The sequence below is a fragment of the Microtus oregoni genome, unplaced genomic scaffold (assembly GCF_018167655.1).
Source record: "Microtus oregoni isolate MIOR12 unplaced genomic scaffold, Mior012 000004F_ref0000308, whole genome shotgun sequence".
In the NCBI taxonomy this organism is placed as follows: Eukaryota; Metazoa; Chordata; class Mammalia; order Rodentia; family Cricetidae; genus Microtus; species Microtus oregoni.
Window position 1 is genome coordinate 12,304,817 of NW_024543063.1, and position 23,661 is coordinate 12,328,477.

The 23,661-nt window shown below is 46.3% G+C and overlaps 1 protein-coding gene across 2 annotated transcripts in view; it reads left to right on the forward strand.

Moving 5' to 3' along the window:
• Smarcal1 (SWI/SNF related, matrix associated, actin dependent regulator of chromatin, subfamily a like 1) overlaps positions 1 to 23,661 on the forward strand; it is a 44,588-nt gene that overhangs the window by 11,057 nt on the left and 9,870 nt on the right. For both annotated transcript variants that reach the window (XM_041650076.1, XM_041650078.1), the window contains 7 exons: positions 2,001 to 2,187; positions 3,794 to 3,944; positions 5,199 to 5,357; positions 7,686 to 7,751; positions 15,237 to 15,377; positions 17,806 to 18,021; positions 21,921 to 21,991. In XM_041650076.1, coding sequence (XP_041506010.1) covers positions 2,001 to 2,187; positions 3,794 to 3,944; positions 5,199 to 5,357; positions 7,686 to 7,751; positions 15,237 to 15,377; positions 17,806 to 18,021; positions 21,921 to 21,991 — 991 coding nt within the window. The remainder of the gene's footprint in view (positions 1 to 2,000; positions 2,188 to 3,793; positions 3,945 to 5,198; positions 5,358 to 7,685; positions 7,752 to 15,236; positions 15,378 to 17,805; positions 18,022 to 21,920; positions 21,992 to 23,661) is intronic.

The following is a 23,661-nucleotide window of genomic DNA, read 5'->3' on the forward strand; positions in this document are numbered from 1 at the left end:
GGTTCTCTGGGATTGTGATCTGTAGGCTGGTTTTCTTTGCTTTATGTTTAAAAACCACTCATGAGTGAGTACATATGATAATTGTCTTTCTGGATCTGGGTTACCTCACTCAAAATGATGTTTTCTAGTTTCATCCATTTGCCTGCAAAATTCAAGATGTTGTAAATTTTTTATGCTATGTAGTACTCCATTGTGTAAATGTACCACATTTTCCTTATCCATTCTTCAGTCGAGGGCATTTAGGTTGTTTCCAGGTTCTGGGAACAGCCTACTTTATATTAAAACTATCAGCCTTACCTAATTTCTATTGTTAATTCTGTTTATGGAAACTTTCTAGAAATAGCTGGTGTGTGTGTGTGCGTGCACATGCTGTGTCGTGTGTGGAAATCAGAAGGAAACCTCTGGAGTCCCCACTTTCTGTCTTTTTATTCAAGGTCTCTTTGTTGCTTTTCTGATGCATACATAAAAGTAGCTGGTCCAGGAACTCCTGGGGAACCTCCTGTGTTCACCTATCATCTCCCTGGAGGAACCTGGGATTGCAGACTCATGTTCTGGATCTGGCTTTTACGTGGGTTCTGTGGTGTGGGGTTTTATGTGGATGCCGTTGTCCATGTTGGGTGCCATTCTGTAACATGAGGACCTGCTTGTTGGGGTTTCTGTCCTGCCCGGTTCCCACAGTCGTTAGGTCCCAAAGAATCACACAGAAGGTCTACATAAGTTATAAAACTGATTGGCAGATTAGCTCAGACTTTGTATTAGCTCTTATAACTTATATTAACCCATTATTCTTTCTATGTTAGCCTTATGGCTCAGCACCTTTTTTAGTGGGACAGGTCACATCCTGCTTCTTTGGTGTCTGGACAGGACTGGGGGAAGGGCTTCCCTCTTTCCAGAATACTCCTGTTCTCATTGTCCCACCTCTACTTCCTGTCTGGTTTCTGCCTATACTTCTTTCCTGGCTACCGGCCAATCAACATTTATTTAAAACATGATTGACAGACTACAGACAATTCTCCCACACCAGTTCTTGGTATCCAAACTCTGGTTCTCACATTTGCATAGCAAGTTCTTTTACTAACTGAGCCTCCTCCTTCTTCTCTCCCCCACCACACACATATTCCCAGTGACAGACACTGTAGCTGCTTCACTATAGAGATGACAATATAAAGCCTTAAGAGGAGATAGTTATTTTCATGTGAATTTTCAAGATTAAAAGTCCATGTTTTTCTTGGTTTGTGGCCTGTGCGTGGACTCTGCTTTTTGGTAGTTTATTAGTAGTACTACTGTCTACCAGTCTAATTGGGAACCCCTAATGACTTCTCTCTGAAGAGCACAGTGTTTCTTCTGCCTGTTGACAGAAGGCGACTTAAGGGCTCTCTTCCCCCAAATGCTGAAGTCATCAGAACAAAAACAAGACTAGAACCATTCTATGGAGGACTTGCTTTTTTAGGATCTTTCTGGGGTGATTTTGAATGGCTATTATATATATTATATATTATTAATTATATATTATATATGAATAGGTATGAGCCTTTATGTATTTAAATGGAACTGTAAAGAAAGAAAATTAAAGACCAGCCTGGGCTACAAGAGCTAGTTCCAGGACAGGCTCCAAAGCCACAGAGAAACCCTGTCTCGAAAAACCAAAAAAAAAAAAAAAAAAAAAAAAACAAAGAAAGAAAGAAAGAAAATTAATTACTTTAGGTTGAAAAAAAACCCACAAACATCAGACGGTGCTTTTTATTATTGTATAGTCAGCCAAAGCGCTTTTGCATTACTGCATACCCTCTCATCTGTAGGTATTAAGGACTAGAGAAAGAGGACACTGGCTGTTGTCTGGTCCAGTGCTCAGCTAGCAGCATGGTCTGCAGTGAGCCCTCTTGAGAAAACAACATGTAGCAGAAGGCCTCTTGCTGAATTCTGTGTGCAAAGCCCTTTCTCTTTTTCCAGGTCTTTCGGACTTGGGCATTCTGGCTCACATACCTTCTTTATCTTTCCAGTTACAAAGTCACGTGATCTCCAGCAAGTTAAGCTGGAGCCTCTACCCAAGACAGTGACCCTGGCCTTTGCGTCTCAGCTGGAGAAGACATCTCTCAAAGCCAAAGCAGATATACCTGAAGCTGACCTTTCTGGAGTGGATGCCAAGCTTGTGTCTAATCTCATGCCCTTTCAGAGAGAGGGCGTTAGGTAGATTCCTGGTCTTCTTCTTGTTCTCTTGCTTGAATTCCATCACTTAGCACAGGTGGGGTTCAAATGCTTCTTTTATGAATACATACATGTATTCATTGCATCCATGTCTGGAAGCATCTAGATTAAATATTCAACATTAAGTATTAAACAGCCAGGTGTGTTATTACCAAAGCTTATTGTTACCATTGATTCCCAGTTCCATGAATCAACCAGGGCTTTGGATTGCAGGTGTAGAGAAACCTGGTTCTCACCAGCGGAAGGCAAGAGATTTCTCCCCAGAATTCTCTGCTCCAGCCTGCTCCCTGCTCAGCCAGGTGTTCTTTTCAGGCTCTTGTGGCTGGTGTTCCACAGTTGGGCAGCACAGACTAGTGCTGTTTCTGTGCTGCAGAGAGGGAGGAAGGCTGCTTCCTTTGGCAGCTGAGAAGATGAGGAAGTTTCCAGATAGGATACCTACTGGCCCATGTGCTGCTGGGCTTTGGTGTGTTGGTCTCTGGTCCCCAGAGAGCTGCTCGGTTTTTGCATCTTGGGAATCTTACCCAGAAGGCCAGGGGCAGCTGAAGAGTCTTATAGTGCCCACAGGTTACTGTGTAAGAAGGAAAGAAAAGACCTGTTCCGAAGCTCACTACTCGGTTTCTGAGCCAGCAATCAGTTTTTACAAATAAGATGAAAGAGGACTGGAGTTTGGAGCAGGGGACCAGATGTCTGATATGCAGAATCTTTGTAGTTTCTCAGTGATTCATCCTCAGCACGAACAAGTCATTTCACTGTTTCTGCTCTCGTTACTTCCTCCCTTCTGTGGGATGATGGTTGTAGCAGAACCCGTTCCTCAGTGTTTAGGACGGTGCCAGGGCTTTCTTCCTGTTTCTCCCGATGGTGGGTCAGGTCCTACTTACTCTGATTTCACTGCCACAGTTGGAGGCACAGCTACTGAGTGGCAGAATTGAGGTTCCAGTTGAGGCCCTCAACTCATCTCCCTCACCTCCGTGCTGTCAGCAAGGCCCAGTGCACTCAGGTGCTTCAAGGTGCCTGGAAGCTGCCAGCCTGTGGAAAAGCCCTTCGCGGAAGCCGAGCTCTCAGCCTCTCCCTCTCTGTCCCTTTGCCCGTAGCTTTAGTTCCTGCCGGCCCCACTCTGCTCCTGAGCATATAGAATGGGCTTTGATCCTCAGAATGCCGTATTTCTAACTCCGCTCATTTCTTTTCTGTCCTTCCTGGGCATGTTTCTCAAGGGAGAGCAAATCCCTGGAGTGGGTGTTGCGTCATGGCCTCTCATGTTCCCCTGTGCTCCTGTGCTTGGCTCGGACGGAGTTTTCTCTCTATGGCTTCACTCTTGACTCCGTAAACTGTCGTCTTCTACATCTCCCTCCAGTGTACTTGCTGCTCTGCAGTTCTCTATCTGGTTCCCTCTTTTCCTCTTATTCTGTCTAAGTGGCTCCTGCCCTGTCCTTTCTGGAGAAGAATCTGGCTGAGAGTGGAGCCCATTCCTGTCAGTGCTGCGGCCTGCATAGAGGGCCCCCTCAGCTCTGTGTGGTAGTGGGGTAATTAAGACGGACAGAATGGTCCCATGTACTATGATACTCACCTTACCCTGTCTGTCTGCTTGCAGCTTTGCCATATCCAAAAGAGGCCGCCTGCTGCTTGCTGATGACATGGGCCTGGGGAAGACCATCCAAGCCATCTGTATAGCAGCCTTTTACCGGAAGGAATGGCCACTCCTGGTGGTCGTGCCTTCCTCTGTGCGCTTCACCTGGGAGCAGGTTAGATTTCTTTGCATTGGAATCACTGGGAAGGGTTTCCTTAGGGCTAGAACATCAAAATTACAGTGTAGAAGTGAGGCCTGGGATCTTTCAAGGTCTAGATGTGGGTCAAAGAACAGCAGAAAGATGAGTTGGTCCCTGAGAACAGGGAGTCATATTATCCCCAAAGGGATGAAAGCCAAGCAGTTGCTAGCTCAGGGACCTATTGCCAGTCCCTCAGCAGATACTGTACCTCTGTGCCCTTGTAAGTAAAACCTTTCTGCACTGCACCCAATTTCTGGAATGTTCTTACTGTAGTTGTCTCTCCCAATCCTGTGACACAGCATTCAGCGATCCACTTTACAAATTAGGTCTCAAGGAGGTCAAGAGCTGTGTACTTCCTAAGGCCTTCCTTCCTGATGTCCCTGGTTTTGCTTGCTGTAGGGTGGAGTGCATAGTACGTTTATGTTCCCAGATGACCTAACGTGGAGGCCTCATGTAAACATTGAATTTTTTTTTTTTTTAATTTTACCAAATTCAGTGAAGAAAGGCCCAGCTCATTTCCCAGGCTTGATGGCTTTGTGCTGCTGATGTGGGGCGTCAGTTTCTTCACAGGTTGACGTCTCCCTGAGGCACCGGGTCAGAGCGCAGAGGACACACCTCAGCCTGCCGCTCGTGAGGTCTGGTCCTGCCACTACCTGTAGGGAGCTGTCTTTATATATCTGAGTGTGTTAGATTTCCCTCCAAAAGTCCAGAAGGAGTCAGGGAGCTGCTTATAAGCAGGACCAAGACTAGAGAACTCATGTCAGGGCGTAGTAGGCCCAGGCAAGGCCAGGGGCACCTACATGCTCAGGCTCCAATATGGAGACACCCAGGGGCCCATTTCTCCAGTGATGGACTGTAGAGGACACCAGGTAGCTTTGAAAGAAACTGCCATCAATGTTTCCATAGTCCTGAGTAAGCACAGTTGGTCTTTAGTGTACGGGGCTCTTGTAGGTCCTTCATAAAATTCTTCCCTAGCAGGAATTGTTGTGCTTAGCAGCTAGAGATCATAGAGAAGAAACAATAGGCACATGAGGTACCTGCTCACAGGAAAGAGTCCTGTCAGGAAACGGTGAATTAGAGGCAGGGAGAGATGACAGGGTTTGGCAGATGCGGGAGGATGTGGTGACGACTCTGTCTTCAGGGAATGTTCAACTCGCTCCCCACAAAAAATGCTGTTGATGCGTTGGCTTGGGATCATCACTTTGTTTCGCTGTCCCCTGTCATCTGCAGGCCTTTCTTCGGTGGCTACCATCTCTGAGTCCAGAGAACATCAACGTGGTGGTGACTGGGAAGGGCTGCCTAACAGCGGGCTTGGTCAACATTGTTAGTTTTGATCTTCTTAGCAAGTTGGAAAAGCAACTAAAAACGCCCTTTAAAGTCGTCATTATTGTAAGTGACTTGGCAGAGTCCTGAAGTACTTTGTCTCTTCAGACACTATGAAGGGAACTTGACCTCATTGGTCCTCTTTGGGTTTTGGGTAGAGGGGGCAGTAGAAAACACTGCCTTTCTCATGTAGGGATGACCTGTTCCTTTCCTGAAGCGGCTCTTATGCCTGACTAGGAGAAGCGTTTTAAACAGGTGGAACAAGTCTTTTAGAGTCTCTAGTCCATCCCTCCTGCACTGGGACGCCAGGGATGGAGACCAGCATGTGTGCAGCAGGGCATTTTGGGTCCCAAGGACTGCAGCCTTGTCAGCAAGGGTGACAGCCTGCATTGGTACCACCTTGTGAATGTCGTGACTCAGACATACAGCTCAGCAGTCAATAACTGTCTTCCACCTGGTGTGAAGACACGTCCCTGTCCCTGCGGAAAGAAAAGCAGGTTTTACTTGAGTTGTTTTTAAAGACGTCGTCAGCTGCTTCCAAGTTTGACAGTCCTGCTTTCAGCAACTGGCTTTTCCTCTCCATTCTCTATACATGTCGTGCGCACCTGGGCAAACTCTGCCCAGCCAGCTGTTGTCAATAGAATATGTGGACATGGTTTCCAGATACAAACATGGCTGGAACTCAGAGCAGGAAAGGAGAAGACATGGCTGCAGACCCCCAGGGATATTCAGTGACCACCCTATGTTCTCAATGTGTGCAAACAGGAACACATATTTTATCAAAGCTATTTGGGTAATGAGTCTTTGGGGGAGTCGTGTTGGGCTTTGCACGAATTCAAATGTGTCTTTGAAAGGATGGAAGCCATCTGTGGAGATGACATATTAAAGGAAATGTTCCAGGGAGGCTCTAGGGTGTAGGGACAATGATGCCTGTCTTTCCTGACTGTGACCTTGAATTAGGTGTCTCACATAGAACCACTACTCTCCCCTGGGTCCGCAAGCACTGCCTTTAACTCACCCAAGCTGACAGTACCGGCACATCCATCCTTTTCCCTTGGTTGCAGAGCGTTGAAGATTTTGTGGCCTGTGGCTTCAGAATTCATTTGTTTCTGTTTCTGGCTCATTACTCAACCAGCCTCAAGATTCTGGGCAAACTGCTTGCCACCAATGTTGGTTTGTCATCAGAGGAAGGAAACAGCTTGCCACTCTGGCTTTCCTGTAGCAGGGGATGGTGTGGCGTCTCAGATGCACACTCCGTAGACGAGGCTGATCTCGAGCCACTGCTTGTGCTTGTTCTGGCAGTGGTACTTTTACCCAGGGTCACAAGGGCTAATTCCCTTTCATGCCTGACCCATTTTCTGCAACTTCTCTCTATAAATGGCTTTCTCGTGACTTTCATGAGGACCTACCATGAATCAGGATCATGAATATAGTACCCCAGGCTTCTGGACATTTGAGGAGTCTCACACTGTCCACTGTGCTTTTGAGGCCTTTTTGTTTATCATAGCATATGATATATTTGTCTATTGTACCATATCACGGAGTGATTTGGGGGCAACGTAATAGATTCTTTCAGGGACAGAGGTAGGATCACTGCTAGCCCCTGGTACAGGGAATACTCACTGGGTGGCAGGACTGCTTTGCAGACTGCCCCTGCATTAGCTTACTTCAGATGTAGCAATCTGATATTCCAGGAACTAGCATTAGCCATTTTGTGGGTAGAGAAACTAGGTAGCATAGCTCAGAGCCATTTGGCAAGCAACTGGAATATGCCAATCTAACAACTCCGTCCTGGGGAATAACTGTCCACAACAGCTGTGTCTTTAGGAAATACGGCAAATTTTGTGCTTACTTATATACAGAGGGTATCACTATAAATCTACCAAATGCTGTACTTTAACACAGTCCCCAGAGCACAGGAATCCCTCAGTTCCCACAGTGCTTTGCACGCATGGCTGTGGTGATGTAACTGACCTGCTGCCAGGGCATCTGCCATCCTTGCTGCTCCGCAAAGCATGAGGGCAGGTTCCAGACCCAGAACTTGACACCGGTTCAGAACGTGTAGTGGGTCTCCAGCACATCCGACTGCTGCCATGCTGATGTGTTTCCACGAGGTAGCAAGCCACCTGTCAGGGCTTCAGGGTTTTGCCCACTAACTAGTGGGAGGTTGGGACAAGTATTCGCCAGCTCCCTTTCTAGGTGGAAAACTGCCCTAGGGAGAGACAGGAATTTATCCAGAGCATAATAAAGAAGCTGCCCCAAGCCCGGTTCCTCCTCTAGCCTACTGCTCCATCTCCCTGAATAGCAGCAGGTTGAATACAAGCCAGACTCCAGCTCAGGTGGCTGTCTGTGTATCAAGGACTGCCCGTTTACTCCTGTGGCTCTTTCTTTCAGGATGAATCACATTTTCTCAAAAACATTAAGACTGCCCGCTGCCGAGCAGCTGTGCCTATCCTAAAGGTAAGTGTGGCTCCAAGAGACTTAGGGGCTTGATACATTTGTTCAGGCATGCAGAGCTTCCTGGAAAGACAGATGGCGGTCCAGGCTGATGAGCTAGGGGAGGGCCTCAGTGCTGGCATTGGGCATCTCTTCTTGGATTATGAGCTAGTTTACATCCTGCCAAAAACCCAGTCCACATGAAGTCCCATTGAGGGTCACAGGCTCAGATGAGAAGAGACTCTGAGTCGTCCTTTGGCTTCCTGCCAGCCTAAGAAGACCTCTAAGAGTATGTCATTAAACCACTCAGGAGAAACTGATCACTTGTAGTGGCAAAGCTGCCAAGGTGTGATGTGTTATCCTAATGCAGAACCAGGACAGGACTGTGGGCATCACAGAGACTCTCCAGCAAAGCTGAGGATTACCCGCCTCACACCGTCTGAGGCCTGTGGTTAACTAGAAGGTCTACTGTGTACATTTTTTTCTCCTGCATGTTCTCAGATCTACACCTGTCCCTGAGCACATGGCTTGTTGTGTTCTGGCTTCAGGACAGGCAGAAGTGGGCATGGGCACAGGGTCAGGGTGGGCAGCCATGGGCATGTAGCTCAGGGTCAGGGCAGGCAGCAGTGGGCATGTAGCTCAGGGTCAGGGCGGGCAGCAGTGGGCATGTAGCGCAGGGTTAGGTCTTGCTCTATACACAATCTGATGCAGTTCTACGCCCGTCTTTGTTCTGTGTCCTGGACCGCACTCCTCGGGTGTGTGACATCATGCCGAGTTGTGATAATTGCCTAAATGAGATGCCCGCTTAAAATCCAAGTGTTTTGTTTTTTGCTTTAAAAAAAAATAGATGATTAAGTTTACAAAAAGTACACTATAGTAAAACAAACAACTTGTCTTTTCCTCCCATCGGTGGATCCCTGGTCTTTGCTGTCCCTCAAAGATAGCCATAGCTGTCAGAGTCAATGGTTTGCTGCTGTAAGAGCCTCATGCTAAGTGTGTTTTCTTGTGTCCTACAGAGTATCCTACAGCTCTTGTTTAGTCATTGTTTCTTTTTTCTTCCTTTTTGGAACAGGGCATTGTATAGCCCAGGATGGTCTTGAATTCATGATCTTTCTGCCTCTGCCTCTCTGTAGAGGTGTGTGCCACGATACCTAGCTGCTCCAACCTATCTAGCGTTGGAGTTGACCTGCCTGGGGAGATGAGCGAGCAGGCATTAGACATTCCTCCTGAAAGGCTGGGATTGGGTGGACTGAAGAGACACACTAGCAGCCTGAAATCTCTGTGCGTTTATTGTATGCAGCTGGAGGAGGAGAGAGGTTAGCCAGTCTCTGTAGGAAGGCTCCGTGGAGGAACATTCTCAGGTTGCAGTCATCTGGAGGAGGCAGCTAGGGTTAATAGCTTCCGAATACACTGATTTTAGCTAAAGGCCAATCCTCTTAGCAGCAGTACTTGGACAAGGAGATGGCTTTGTCATTTCCCCAACCTAAACCAGGGAAAGCTTTGCCATTCCCATGGGTTTGGCACTGGGGTCCTTGACGTTCACTCAGGACTTCATCCGTTCCCCACGCCTAGTTTTATATCAACCTCTGCTTTTTATCTGTTATCTTCCCCTGGATTGTGTGCCCTGAAAATCATTGCATGCCATCCTAAATGGCTACCTCATTCTTACGTACAGCATTCTGTTTATAAACCTGCCACAATGTGTATCCTTTGTTCTCTTTGGATTTGTCCCCAAACTGAAGCTTTCATGCCCAGCACTGCAGTGACCTTCTTTTCCCAGGATGCAGAGGCTGCATGGGGCGAGAGGGGCTTCCTTACCTTACAGAGCCACAGGGGAGAGAAGGTGTCCAGTAGTAGATCTCTTTTTGCCCCGGTATGACAAGGAAGGGGTCCCTGTGTCCAGCCATTCTTATTTCCTCAAGTTCGTTACAGAATCAAGCTTCAGAGGGAATTATTGGAGTCTAATGTTTGGGGGGAAATAGACTATTCTTCCAAGAAAAAACTAATCTACCACAGTACTTAATTTTAGTATGTATGCTGTCTTAATAATATTTATAATACACAAGCCTTAACACTCAGAAGGGTACATTATATAACAAATATACTACGTGTTGTATTTTCACTATAGCATTAAAGCTCAGAATGGTATATTATTCTACAACTATACTATGTATTGTATTTTCATTATAGCACCTTAGTATTTTTAATCCATATACCGTCACAGTCTTCAGTCTAACTGGTCTTAGCCAGTGGCCTCAAGTTGTAAAAATGGAGAGCAGTGATACTGGTTTAGCATGGAAGGTCGGTGTTGGCCTAGAGGGATGACTCAGCAGTTAAGAGCACTGGCTGGTTTGCAGAAGCCTGGGTTCTATTCCCAGACCCACATGGTGGCTCTGAACTTTCTGTAATGCCAGTTCTATGAGATCCAGTGCTGGCCTCTGGGAGGCACATGGTGCACAGACAAAATAAATGAAGTACAAGAGCCCTGTGTTGTAGATGAGCTTAGTGGGGTCAGTAGCGCCCATCAGCTTCTCTCGGCGGTTTTCAGGCCTTCCATTTGCTCTCTGGTCATCGCTCTTACTTCCTCTTGGGGAGTGGCTGTCAGCCTGCTTTTGGTTTTGACTATGGGTATTTTGGTCACTTGACTCCAAACTAGGGTTGCCTTACTTGAAGGTTATTGATTCTGAACATTATTTGTGAAGATTCTAGAATGATTTGTGAGCTTATTAAAACTCAATAGCTCACCATGTCCTGGGCATCAAGATTATGAGGGCTGGGACTCGGGCAGTGCAGCCTTGATTTTCTCTTTGATGTTACCTGCTTCTGCACACCCTATTCTGTTACAAGGAGAGGGCTTGTTTGTCCCGGCTGCCCAGCCCCAAAATAATCACACAGGAACTGTATTAATTAAATCACTGCTTAGCCCATTAGCTCTAACTTCTTATTGGCTAACTCCTACATCTTAATTTATCCCATTTTTATTAAATTGTGTATCACCACGTGAAAGTGGCAGATCCATGGCATCTCCCTGACTCTGCTTTTTTCCTCCCAGAATTCAGTTCCGCCTTCCCCGCCTACCTAATAAGTTCTGCCCTCTCAACAGGCCAGGGCAGTTTCTTTATTCATTAACCAATGAAAGCTACATATAGACAGAAGGACCTTCTACATCACTACTCTAAATGACATGCCTTTATTTCAAGTGCTACAGAATATAACACAGGCTATAGAAATAGGACTCGGCCTGGATGGTGGTACACTCCTTTGATCCCAGCGCTTGGGAGGCAGAGGCAGGCAGATCTATTTTTGAGGATAGCCAGGGCTACATAGGAAAACCCTATCCCAAAAGCCAAAAAAAAAAAAAAAAAAAAAGTTGGGAGGGCACAACTTTGGAGAACATGATTTTGATTTTCTATCCTTGGGGAGATGTTATAACCAATCAGAATAGTTCAGCAAAGCTAGTTACTGGCTCAGTTGTGGGGTTGGGGGCAAATGGAAAGGGGTAGCTCCTGGACTGTTTGCTGTATGGTCTTGAAATAACCCCAGTTCTTTGCTTCAAACATCCCTGGGCTCACGCTTTCAGTCTGCTTTGGCTAACTGCGTGGCGTCCTCCTTGGTGCACTAGATGCACTAACTTGCTCTGCGTGTGAGTATCCTGCAGGGCTTGTGATGCTCAGCTCCGAGGAACCATCCTAGACAGCCAGCTGCCCTCAGTGTCAGCTGCGTTACCTTCCCAACACCAGGCAGAGTTCTTTACGTCATCTCGCTGTCTTTCCTTGGCCAGGGGAGTTGACTACACAGAGTTAAATTTAGCATTGATTTATATCATTTTATACATCTTTATTTTCCTGCGCGTGGTTTTCTCAGAGATAGACCAAGCATGGCAGCTATTTTCAGGTGGGCACAGATCAAAGGCCTCGTGGATGACTGACAGTTTTGGGTCTGAACAGGAAGCAGGTTGCATCATTCCTTAGCTGATGAGATGCCGCTCTGGTTGCTTCTCAAAGTCAGCCATTTCCTTTTCTGCAGTGCACTCTCTGCTTTTCAGCACCCACATTCCCCTCCTTAGTCCTTCTCCTATCACTTCAGTCTGGGAAATGTAAGAGAGAACTGACTATTGACTCCTCCCGGGGGGAACCTGCTGCCTGGTCTGGAAGCTGGTTTAGCCCAGGCTCCATCTCCAGGCAAACGCGAGCATTGGGAGCACGTTCCAGATTGGGGCAGATGTCTCCTAGTGAAACTCTCTGTTTCTACTTTAGTTTTTTGTCTTTTACCACTTTCCTTTAAATAGGCTAAACTCACAGTCTTCTACAGACATCATTCAAGATGCCATTGTTACTTTAATGAGTCTGCATCAAACTGTGCAGGAAATCATAGCCAGAAACCTTCATTGGCAGTGGTTGAGAAGGCAGACGTGCATCTTGAGAATTGTGTCTCGTGTATTTATGAAGAATCCTCTTTCCTCCATGGTTACACCTTTGTTTTTATGATCAGCGTATCCATTTGGAAACCTACTTTCCCTTTGGGCATTTACTTCATACGGTTGCCTTGTATTACTGCCACTAGCTCAAGGTTACCGTGGTTAACAAGCAGTTTCTAGGCGCTGAGCCCCACAGCAGGGTCTCCTCCAAAGCTGAGGGGATTTCACCTCTAACAGTTGTGGTGTTCCTTGCGGCACTATCTCCTCCTGGGTTACTCTCTCTCCCATCTCCCTAAGGTCTGATCTGGGTCAGGTCTGAGTCGGGGAAGGGAAGACCCTAGAGTCCCCTGGAGCCGGGTCAGCCACCTGTTTATTTCCTTCCTGCCCATTGCTGAGCAGACCGAGCTTGGTCAGTGACACTGGGTCCCACAGTTTAAAGTTCTTAGTAATTACAAAATGAACTAGAGTTTTGAAATACAGTGAAGTTAAAAGGACATTTTTTTCTTTAAAAAAAAAATTAGTGAGTAATCTTCTGCTGCACAAGCGTGGACACCTGAGTTTGAATCTGCAGCACTGGGTTTTGAGCAAAGTCAGGTGAACCCTCAGCTCGTTGGCCTAACGGCTCAGCCAAATGGATAAGACCCTGTGTCGGAAAGGAAGGGAAACAGTGAGTAGAAAAGACACATGGCATGGACCATTGGCCTCCGTGTACACGTCACCCATGTGCACCTCCATAACAGTGCACACACCACATGAATATGTGCATACAATATATACAGAAGCATTTCCCATTATCAGCTAGTTGTAAGCTAGGTTCTTAGCCTGTGGGTGGCAACCCCTTTAGGCAGGGGAGCAGGAAAGTGATCCTTTCACAGGGATCACACATCAGATAGTCTGCATTTCAGATACTTACATTATGATTCATATAGCAGAAAAATTACAGTTATGAAATAGCAACAAAAATAATTTTATGGTTGGGCATCACCACAGGGTCGCAGCCTTAGGAAGGTTGAGAACCACTGAGCTAGGGGCTTCTACACAGGCTGTCTCTGTCATTTACTCTTGATACTAGCAGCGTCATTATGATAAATTTAACTTGATATCAGAAGTCTGTTCTGCAGAGAATTCAGGCCTATTGGTCTCCCTGCTTTGTTCCAGCTCTGGACCCCTCATGTTTACTTCATGTTCCCTTCGACACTAACTGGCTTTCCTCTGAATTTTTCTCAGTATGTAGTATACATTGATTACCTATTTTGTGCCACAGATAGGAACAGCCCAGTTCCTACTTTCTCAGCACTTTCTAGGGCAACAGAAATTACAAAGTGTGTATGTGTGTGTGTGTGTGTGTGTGTGTGTGTACGTGTGTGTGTGATTTATTAGACTGGTTTACAGACTGTGGTCCAGCTATTCCAACATTGGTTGTCTGTAAACCAATGGAAGTTCCAGGAATCCAGTAGAGAGAGTGAGAGCTTCCTTTTTCCACGTCTTGTGCAGGCTGCCAGCAGAAGGTGTGGCCCAGATTAAAGGTGGATCTTCCTGCCTTTTGAAATTAGAAGTGGGTTTTCTTCTATCAAATGAAAATGATTTGATTAAGATAAAGTCCCTCACAGGTGTGCCTAACCATTTGGGCTTTAGGTAATTCCAGATGTAGTCACATTGACAACCAAGAATAGCCGTCACAATCTCAAGAGTTTTGCAGTCAAGCGAGGGCCACAGGAAAGGTAGTTCAGGAAGTGTCAGTGCTGTGACAGCAGCTAGGAGGGACTGAAGAATTGACAGTTGACGTCTGACCGCTTACATTTGCAGTGCCATTTGGATTTTACAACACATGGTCTTTTTCTGCGGCTCGAGTGCCCTGATTTAGAGATCACACAGTTCTGGAGTGAGGCTCATTGTTAGGAACGGCCTGGAGAGAAGGCTCAGTGGTGAAGGGCACATGCTGCTCTCCCAGGGTTGTGCTGTTCACAGCCACCTGCAACTCCGGCTGCGGTGAATCTGATGACCTTCACACACACATACACGCTCACTCACACACACTCGCACATGCACACACATACTCACACACACTCGCACATGCACACACATACTCATACACACACTCGCATGTGCACACACACACACAATCGCATGTGCACACACATACTCATACACACACTCACACGTGCACACACATATTCACACACATTCGCATGTGCACACATACTCACACACACTCGCACGTGCACACACATACACACACACACTTGCACGTGCACATACATACACACACTCGCACGTGCACACACATACACACACATACTCGCACGTGCACACACATACACACACTCGCACGTGCACACACATACTCACACACACTCGCACGTGCACACACATACTCACACATACTCGCACGTGCACACACATACACACACTCGCACGTGCACACACATACTCATACACACACTCGCACGTGCACACACATACTCGCACGTGCACACACATACACACACTCGCACGTGCACACTCATACTCACACACACTCGCACGTGCACACTCATACTCATACACACACTCGCACGTGCACACACATACTCACACACACTCGCACGTGCACACACATACACACACTCGCACGTGCACACTCATACTCACACACACTCGCACGTGCACACTCATACTCATACACACACTCGCACGTGCACACTCATACTCACACACACTCGCACGTGCACACACATACTCATACACACACTCGCACGTGCACACGCATACACACACTCGCACGTGCGTACACATACACACACTCGCACGTGCACACACATACTCATATACATTCAAACACTTATACACACACCACACACACACACACACACACACCCAATTAAAATGTATATACTTAAAGTACATCCAGCGGTGATAGAGCCTAGGAAGTAAAAGATGAAGCTGCTGCAGTCCACAGGGCTCTGCTGCTCTTGGGGTAGGGTGTGGGGCATCCAGCCTCTGCCTCATGGCAGCATTTTGGATATTTCGTATTAAGGGATCTCTCAGGGGTATGGGTCTCCATCGTTTCCTCCTCACTATACTGAGAGCATCTTTGGTTGTTTCATCCTTAGGTTGCCAAGAGAGCGATCCTGCTGTCGGGCACACCCGCCATGTCCCGGCCTGCAGAGCTCTACACACAGATCATTGCTGTCAAGCCAACGTTCTTCCCCCAGTTTCATGCCTTTGGACTGCGCTACTGTGATGCCAAGCGGGTATTCATTCTCTCGTCTCCATCGCCCCCTATTCTTTTACCTTCATGACAGTTTTCTTTCTGTTCCATGATAGGAACCAAGAAATGCACCAGAAAACCAGATGAAAATTTCATTATAGTTTGCCTCTAACTTTGACTTTTGAGTACTTTCAAAGGCAAGATGAAATCCGTCCTTCTAAGTTTTTTTTTTTAATTATTTTATTTACTATATATACAGTGTTCTGACTGCATGCCAGTGTGCCTGCATGCCAGAAGAGGGCACTAAATCTCATTGTAGATGGTTGCGAGTCATCTTGTGGCTGCTGGGAATTGAACTCGTGGCCTCTGAAAGACTAGCCAGTGCTCTTAACCTCTGAGCCATCTCTCCAGCCCTGTCCTTCTAATTTTAACACTTGTAATGATTTCTGATTCTCTAGGAAAGGGTCCAGTAGTTACTGCACAGATATGTGAGGCTCTGAGTGGTGCTGTCTGGGTCCAGCTTATAGCTCCTGTGCAAGGCTTGCAGCCTGGGCTGTAGGAGCAAAGTCCACACCAGAAGCAGCCCCAGAAAAGGCACTGAGGCGTGTTAGAGGGAAGCTCCCAGGCAGAGCCAAGAAAGCAGGTGAATGAGGGTTTCTGGCCTGGGAGGAAGTCATCTACGAAAAGACCATGCAGAACCTTGGAGCAGGTAGAACAGAGTGGGATTGATAGAGCAGTTTTAGGCTGTCCTGGGAGGGCTTCTCTGCAAGCCTGTGCTCCTAAGTGGTGGCCCCTGACCCATAAGTCAATCCCTGAAGTGACTCCAAACCTGCCATCTGCACAGTTCTCCAGGGTTGGGAGAGTGAGTGCTGCAGACAGGAATGTGGTGTCGTCAGGGTCACCGTTTGTCAGTCCTCCCCAGCTCAGACCTTAGTAATATGTGCTGAGGTCAAACCACACCTATACTGGGCCCTGTTTACATCAGAGACACTGATGCTTTGGAGAAATGGCTGCAGTTACTCATGAACACTCTATGAGAAACCCCTGCTATGTGAATTTATGATTGCTTCCCATATTTTTAAACTACTTTAAAAATAAGACATTTTAAAAGCATTTCCATTTACTCACAAAGTACGTATAATCTAAGTTCTAGTGCTTTGCAGAGTTTAATGATGGACTAGTTAGATTGTCGTTAAGATAGCTTCTCAGTTGTTGAATGTCTTCAGTCATACATTCCATTAACACAGTCTGCAGCTTCCTTTCTCCATGACTGTGTCCAGAGTGGGTTGTTTATAAATTCCCTATGTTGTTTTTACTTCAGTCCTCTTTGCTGCTTTCTGACTAGGACTCCTCGCTCAGCTCGCTGAGACCGTAGATAGCACCCACTGGAAGGCCTGAGGTGGAGTTCATCCTTCTGACCCCATCGTCCCTTCCTCTGTTCTAGAGGGGTCTGGACATTATGAGGCTCCATCCTCCAGTCCCGCTTATTCTCCTTCCTGCTCTCTTTCCTCACCTCAACAAACCATAGGTGTGGACAGTGTCTGTGTCTTCCTCCTGTCCTTTATTCCACCCAGCCCAGTGCATGAGACCTTGTTAGAATGTGATTATTCCAGCTTAAAATCTTTCAGCATTATTTTTAGCATTATTCAGTTTTAATCTATAAAGTTAAGAGGTAAGAATATTAAACTGGAGGCAAGATATCCAAGTTAATTATGATATTCACATCTTCCCAAGTTTGTTCTAAAGTATAGCCCAGGGGGCAAGATGTTTCCCTTCTCTGCACTAGGAGACCTCGCTAGAGAAAGCACCCTGAACCAAGCTCACTTGATACCCAGTGACTGTCTAGAGGCATCAGGGGGAGGTGAGGCAGGAAAGAACTGAGTTGGGAATCTGCAGAGCAGCAGAGACCCGTGCTCTCTGGCGTTCCGCATAGAGATTGGAAGAGTACTGGGGAAGGATAGGACGTAACTGATGATTGGTTGGTTGATATCTGATTGATTGATTGATTGATTGATTGATTGATGTGATGGGTTCAAACCCAAGACCTTATGTACACCAGGCAGATGCTCCACTTCTACTCATTTACACCCAGCTAGGGATTTTATTTTAGTTTCTCATATCTTCTGTAGCTATATGAGAGGGAGTGGAATCTGAGCTCTCAAGCTATGAGCTGCTGGAGGGGACCCTGGATTCTAAAACTTTGATCTGGTTTCAGCCAGACCAGCACAAACCTATGTTCTGGGCTTTTCAAACCCAAACATCAGTCACTTAAACTGATAGAAATGTTAGTTTCAAATGGTGGGCGACTGTGACTTTGGTTTTCAGTTTATCTCATGCCTGGCTTTCCCCACATCCTTTCTATCCTCATCTGTCTCAGTTGGGGTTCATTTAGTCTTGTAAAGCCCCTTGAGTTTGTCTGAACGCAGTGCTGTCTGGAGCGCCAAGGCTGAAGTTGTCCTCTCTTTCTCCAGCTCCCTTGGGGCTGGGACTACTCGGGCTCCTCCAACCTGGGCGAGCTGAAGCTGCTGCTGGAGGAGGCCATCATGCTGCGGCGGCTCAAATCCGATGTCCTCTCCCAGCTCCCAGCCAAGCAGCGCAAGATGGTGGTGGTCAACCCTGGTCAGATCAGCACCAGGGCCAAGGCAGCTCTAGATGCAGCAGCCAAAGAGATGACCAAGAACAACACTGTGAGTGGGACTGTGGCGTGGGTGCTTCCCCGGGTGTCCTTCCGGAAGCTGCTCTGTGCGTGTGCCCCGAGTTCTCCAGACATGACTTTTCTAACTAGAGCAAGAAGAGCCTGACCGTGCGTGCGTGCGTGCGTGTGTGTGTGTGTGTGTGTGTGTGTAGGGAGCATGCAAGTATGCCAGTTTGGACCTGGGCCATGCATTCAGGTTGTCAGCGTTGGAATTTGTAAATTGGTGTTTACAGAGAGTGAAATGAGGCTCACAGATCTGAAGTTAGGTGCCGCTCTCCCGCCCTATACCGTGAGTTGTGTACAAGATGCCCCGCTGGCTGGCTCTTAGTTCATGCTCTTCAGTTTCGGAAGTGCTGGGAAGAACTCTATGCCAGCCTTATACTTCTCATTAGCAAGAAAATAAACAATCATTACAAATCATCTGGGCCCCATAGTCCCCCAAAGACAGTGAGTCACTGTTGTGATGTCAGCCTCTGAGAAGTGACAGAATGCCCCAAAATGACAAGAGATAAAATGTGCAATGTTTTCAGTATTATAGTGGGAATAGCAAATGCGGCAGGCTAGAGGAAGCCCTGGTGAGTTGTCATACCATGTTTAATGTGTGCTTAATCACATGTAGTAACCTGAATTCCCAGAGAAAGGGAGGAATAATCCTGCGGTAATTTTCCATTTTATGTGGACATAATGGATCATGTTCTTTTTGTTGTGGTGCTGCTGGTTTGGTTTTCCTTTCGAGACAGGGTCTTGCTTATAAACCAAACTAGTCTCCAACTTATAATCCTCCTGCCTCTGCTGATGGCTGAGATTGCAGGTGTATGCCACTATGTCCAATTAGGGCAGTGCTCTGAGGTTATAGTTTGGTAACATAAGAGGCTCTGTCACTGAAAATCAATCTTGGTGATTTCTACAAATAAAATTCAGTGAATAGAAACTTTATTTATAAATTTTACATACTTTTTTGCAGGGGGTTGCGGGGGCTGTGCTGTGGATTAAACCCAGAGCCTTGCTCGTGCTGAATGTGTGCTTTACTACTGAGCTCACCCAGCCCATAACTTGCTTTTGAGACAGGGCCTCACTATGTGGACCTGGCTGTCCTGGAACTCACAGAGATCCACCTGCTTCTACCTTCTAGGTGTGCCCTTACTGCCTGACCAGTGAATAAGAACAGCAAATATAGTGTTAGCAGGGAGACAGGCCTGCAGTAATTTTAGATTCAAAGATACAGTTTTGGTTTTGCTACTTATGGTGGTGTTTGTTGTATGTGTGAATGGAGCAAGGCCTTTAGCGTTTCTCGCTAATACTGGTCTGCCTTTGGAACAACTGGTTTAGAAATCAAGAAATCAAAACAAAAACAAAAACACAGAGAGGGAGGGAGGGAGGGAAGGAGGGAGGACAGTCAGCTTTTGAGTTGAAGAAGAAAACACACTGACAGGTAGGGCAGCCAAAAGGAACAAGAATGAAACAAAGCACTTGGGTACTCTGGTTAGTTCAGCAGTTGTGTAACAGTTTTTAAACCTGTACCGTGTGCATATGGCTCTTTAAGTGTGCCGTATATTATTTCACATGCAGCCTGAAACTTTGACTTCATATCAAGCTAATAACATAGCATTCTATTAGTAAAATTTAAGATAAGCCATGACAATTATGAGTGCTGGGTAGTCAGCCATACAAATCCCCTGTCTTGGAGGGGATATTTTAATGTTTCCATAAGTAGAACAGGGTGCTGGAGATCGATGAGGGTCGTGTCAGTTACCTGGAGTTCTGCCTGCTGGTGACTGTCACCCTTGTCTTAGATGCTGTAGACTTCTCACTCCCTTTTCGGAGATGATGGAAGTGAAGTCTGAGCTCAGTGAAGGTTTTCCAGCCTCCAGCCCAGAACCTGTGACCTGCCCCTCTCCCCCTCAGCAGTCTGATGCAAATCAAAGGCTTAGCTTCCTTCAGGAAGCAGACACAGCAGTGGCTGGCCAGTGGAAAGTGTCTCCAGACAAACCCCACCAGCTGTGAAACCCTGAGTCAGTGAGGTTAAACGGAGCCATGCTATCATAGTTTTAGACAAATAAGGAGACTCGAGAGTCAGCAGAAGTACCCTTGTTATCATTACTTTTAGCCCCAAGCACCTCTCAGCCTACATCATGGACACTCCGGCAGGCCCTGCAGGCTTGCCTGTCAAGTGCTGGTTCTTTGTCCATTCACACCTCTCCATCTAGAAGATTTATTCAGACCTTCGTATGAACAAGTGAAGGCCACGCAGCCAGTTTATAAAATCTGTTATCATGAAAACTTTTCTCATTTTTCAGCTGGAAACGTTTCCTTAAAGGCTGAGGAAAACCGGCTATCATGGCCTTTGTCTGAAGCTGGTTTCTGATTAGCAAAGAAACAAGAAAATGAAGCAGGCCCATGCAGAGTCCCAGTGACAGCATCCTTTCTCCCTTGTCATTTAGCAAGACAAGATATCTGAGAACCGCAGTGCATCCATTTTAGTAAGAGTCTAGGAGCCAAGGAACAAAGGGTACAAGTTGTTTCAAAGCCCCTTGCCCACGCTAGAAAAGAAGTGAGACCATTAATTGATAGTATGATATCTACTCAATTTGATAAAGTTTTTCTTTTCTTTTTAAAGATAAAACTATTGATTTCTCTCACATTAAAAAAACACCAAGGCACCAGGCGTGGTGGTGCATACCTTTAATCCCAGCACTCAGGTTGCAGAGGCAGGTGGATCTCTGTGAGTTTGAGGCCAACCTGGTCTACAAAAACTAGTTCCAGCACAGGCTTCAAGGCTACAAAGAAACCCTGTCTTGAAAAAACCAAAACAAAACAAAAAAACAAACAAACAAACAAAAAACCCACCAAGGCTATGGATGTAGGTCAGGGGTAGAGTACTTGTTTAGCATGTGCAGGTCTATGGGTCTGATCCCCAGTTTTGCAAAAAGAGAATAAGAAATACAGTAGATGTTAATAATATAATAGATGTCTGCTGTGTAGAATAAAAATAAAGGTAAACACTCATAATAAGTGGGATTTATTGAATACTTGTGACTATATGTATTGGCTACTGAATTCTTACCATCAGGTTCCAAGCCCAGATATTTGAGCTTCCTAGAAACTCTACTTCTGCTGTATACTTTGAAACACACACACACACATATATATATATTTATATATGCCTACATGTGGTCATTTTATATAGAATATAATTTATATGCCTACATATGTTTTGTATAAAGCATATTTGTATATAACTAGATATAAATATATTATGTAATAAGGAAGAATATTTTTAATTTATTAGATTTATTAATATTTTTATTCATGAGTGTTTTACCTGTGTGTGCACCACATGCATACTTGACGCCCAAAGGAGTCAGAAGGGAACATTGGATACACCGTAACTGGAGTTACAGATGGTTGTGAGCCATCATGTGGATGCTGGGAACCAAGCTGGGGTACTCTGCATGAGCAACAAGTACTCTGAACTGCTGAGCCAATGCACCAGCCTTGCCACCACCACCCCTTATTATTTCATTCTGTATGGATGGGTGATTTGTCTACATTATTTTTGTACTACATGTGAGCCTGTGGAGGCTAGAAGAGGGTGTCGGGTTCCCTGGGACTGGGGTTACAGATGCTAGGAGCCACCATGTGAGTGCTGGGAATTGAACCCGGATCATATGGAAGAGAAGTAAGTGCTCTTAACCACTGAGCATCTCCCTAGCCTAACAGATGTATTTTAAAAGAAGAATTGGAATCATACAAACCCTTGAGTAATGGTTTTGAAATGTTCTAGAATATAGTTGCTAAAATGGGGAAAACACAAGAGTTTGGGTCCAGCTGGGCCCCTAATTTTAGAGCGCTGAGAGTGGGTCTTTCAACTCTCATCTCCTCTTTCCACAGAAGCAGCAGCAGAAAGAAGCCCTCATCGTCTTCTTCAACAGAACAGCAGAAGCTAAAATCCCCTGTGTCATGTAAGCCGTTGCCAGTGTTCAGCTTTTGTTACCTCTCATTTTAGAAGCAGTGATTGTGGGGTGGGATAGGAAGATGCCCCGTGAGTATGTGGACCTGAGTGGCCATGTCACCCAGCTGTGTGGCAGAGACAGACAGATGCTGGCCGCTTGCTAGCCAGCCAGCCTAGCCCAATCAGTGATCTCCAGGTTCAGTAAGAGACCTTTCCTGACTGAGGAAGACGTCTGGTTTACCCTCTGACCGCCACACACAGGCACACATGTGCACATCACTGCATTGAACTTGAGGCAACCCTAACAGTGTCCACTTTGCCTGATGTTTTTCATTGCTCAACATCACATGGTGTTGGAGGGATAATGGCCCAAGTGATTCATTCACATTCATAGTGAAAGCAATTCACATGCGCCAAGTGGTGCCGCACAGGCTGTGAGACAGAGAGAGGAACCAGCCTGGCCCTTGTGCTCTTCCCCCCAGCTCCCCTGCCCAACCCACCAGTCCCTAAATTGCCCCTGCTGACCATTTCTTATGTGCTGCTGAGTGATGGAAGACAAGGGAGTCAGTTCTTTGCCTCATGCCCTACAAACCCAGGGTCTGTGAGGGAACTTTCTTCAGCTTAGGCCCACAACCATCCATTTCCCCTAGAATTCGAATATAACCGTGAAACAAATCCTCATTTGTTGATTGGTTCATAGTGGTTTTCTTTGGTTCTTGCAATGCCGGAGCTCAAGCCCAGAGCCGTGTACAGAGTGGGCAAGCCCACTACATGGAAATGCACCCCAGGCTTAAGTCTGGCCATGTTGCCTTGTCACAATCCTGTCCAAAATGTGCAGCGCTTTGTTTCTGAACACTTTCCACTTCGGTGTATCTCACACTCAGAGCCTCAGCTGACTCTGGAGAGTGACTATTGGCCAGTTTTTAAAAGTGTAGGTACTGAGCAAATCTCATGTGAGCCCCTGGACTCACGTCACACGTGTCTAATGAGGAGAATTAGGCTGTAAATAAAAACCATTTCGTCTGCCAGCTGCTTCTCTTCCCCCTTTCGCGGCTGTCTGTTTTCTGTTTTATGGGCATCTTTCCGTGAGACAGACAGCAGTATTGCAGTAGCCAGTGTGTCCATTCTGGTAACGAAAAGGGAACCTGAATGAGCAGAGCAGCTCAGCCATGTCAGTGTGGAGAGGGGAAGGGGTCCTTAGAAAAGCTGGGGCCAGAGGTTTTAGGAGCTGACCAAATCGATTCTGTGGCCCTGTGGTTTGTCAGTGCTGTGGCTACAAACTGTCACTTTTATCACGGCAAATTTTATGTCTCTCAGAATAATTAGATTCTATTAATACAGTGCTTACAAACTGAAGTCTAATTTGGTACTGCAGGCAGTTGTAATTTTGTCTGAAACTAATTCTTAGATGTTTACAGGACAGTGTATTTGGCTTTCCAGACCTGCCTATATCACAGGACACTGTCCTTCCCAAAGAAGGCCTTGCTGCTCTGCCTAGACAAGCCCCTATCTAGGGATGACCACGGGATGGGTGAGGGCTCTTGTGTCCCCAAAAGTAAGCAATAATTATCTGTACAGATCACCTCTGCCTTTAAGACCCAAGACTTGTAGATAAAAATATGAAGTTAAGAAAAAACATAGTTGGGGCTGGAGAGATGGCCCAGTGATTAAGAGCATTGA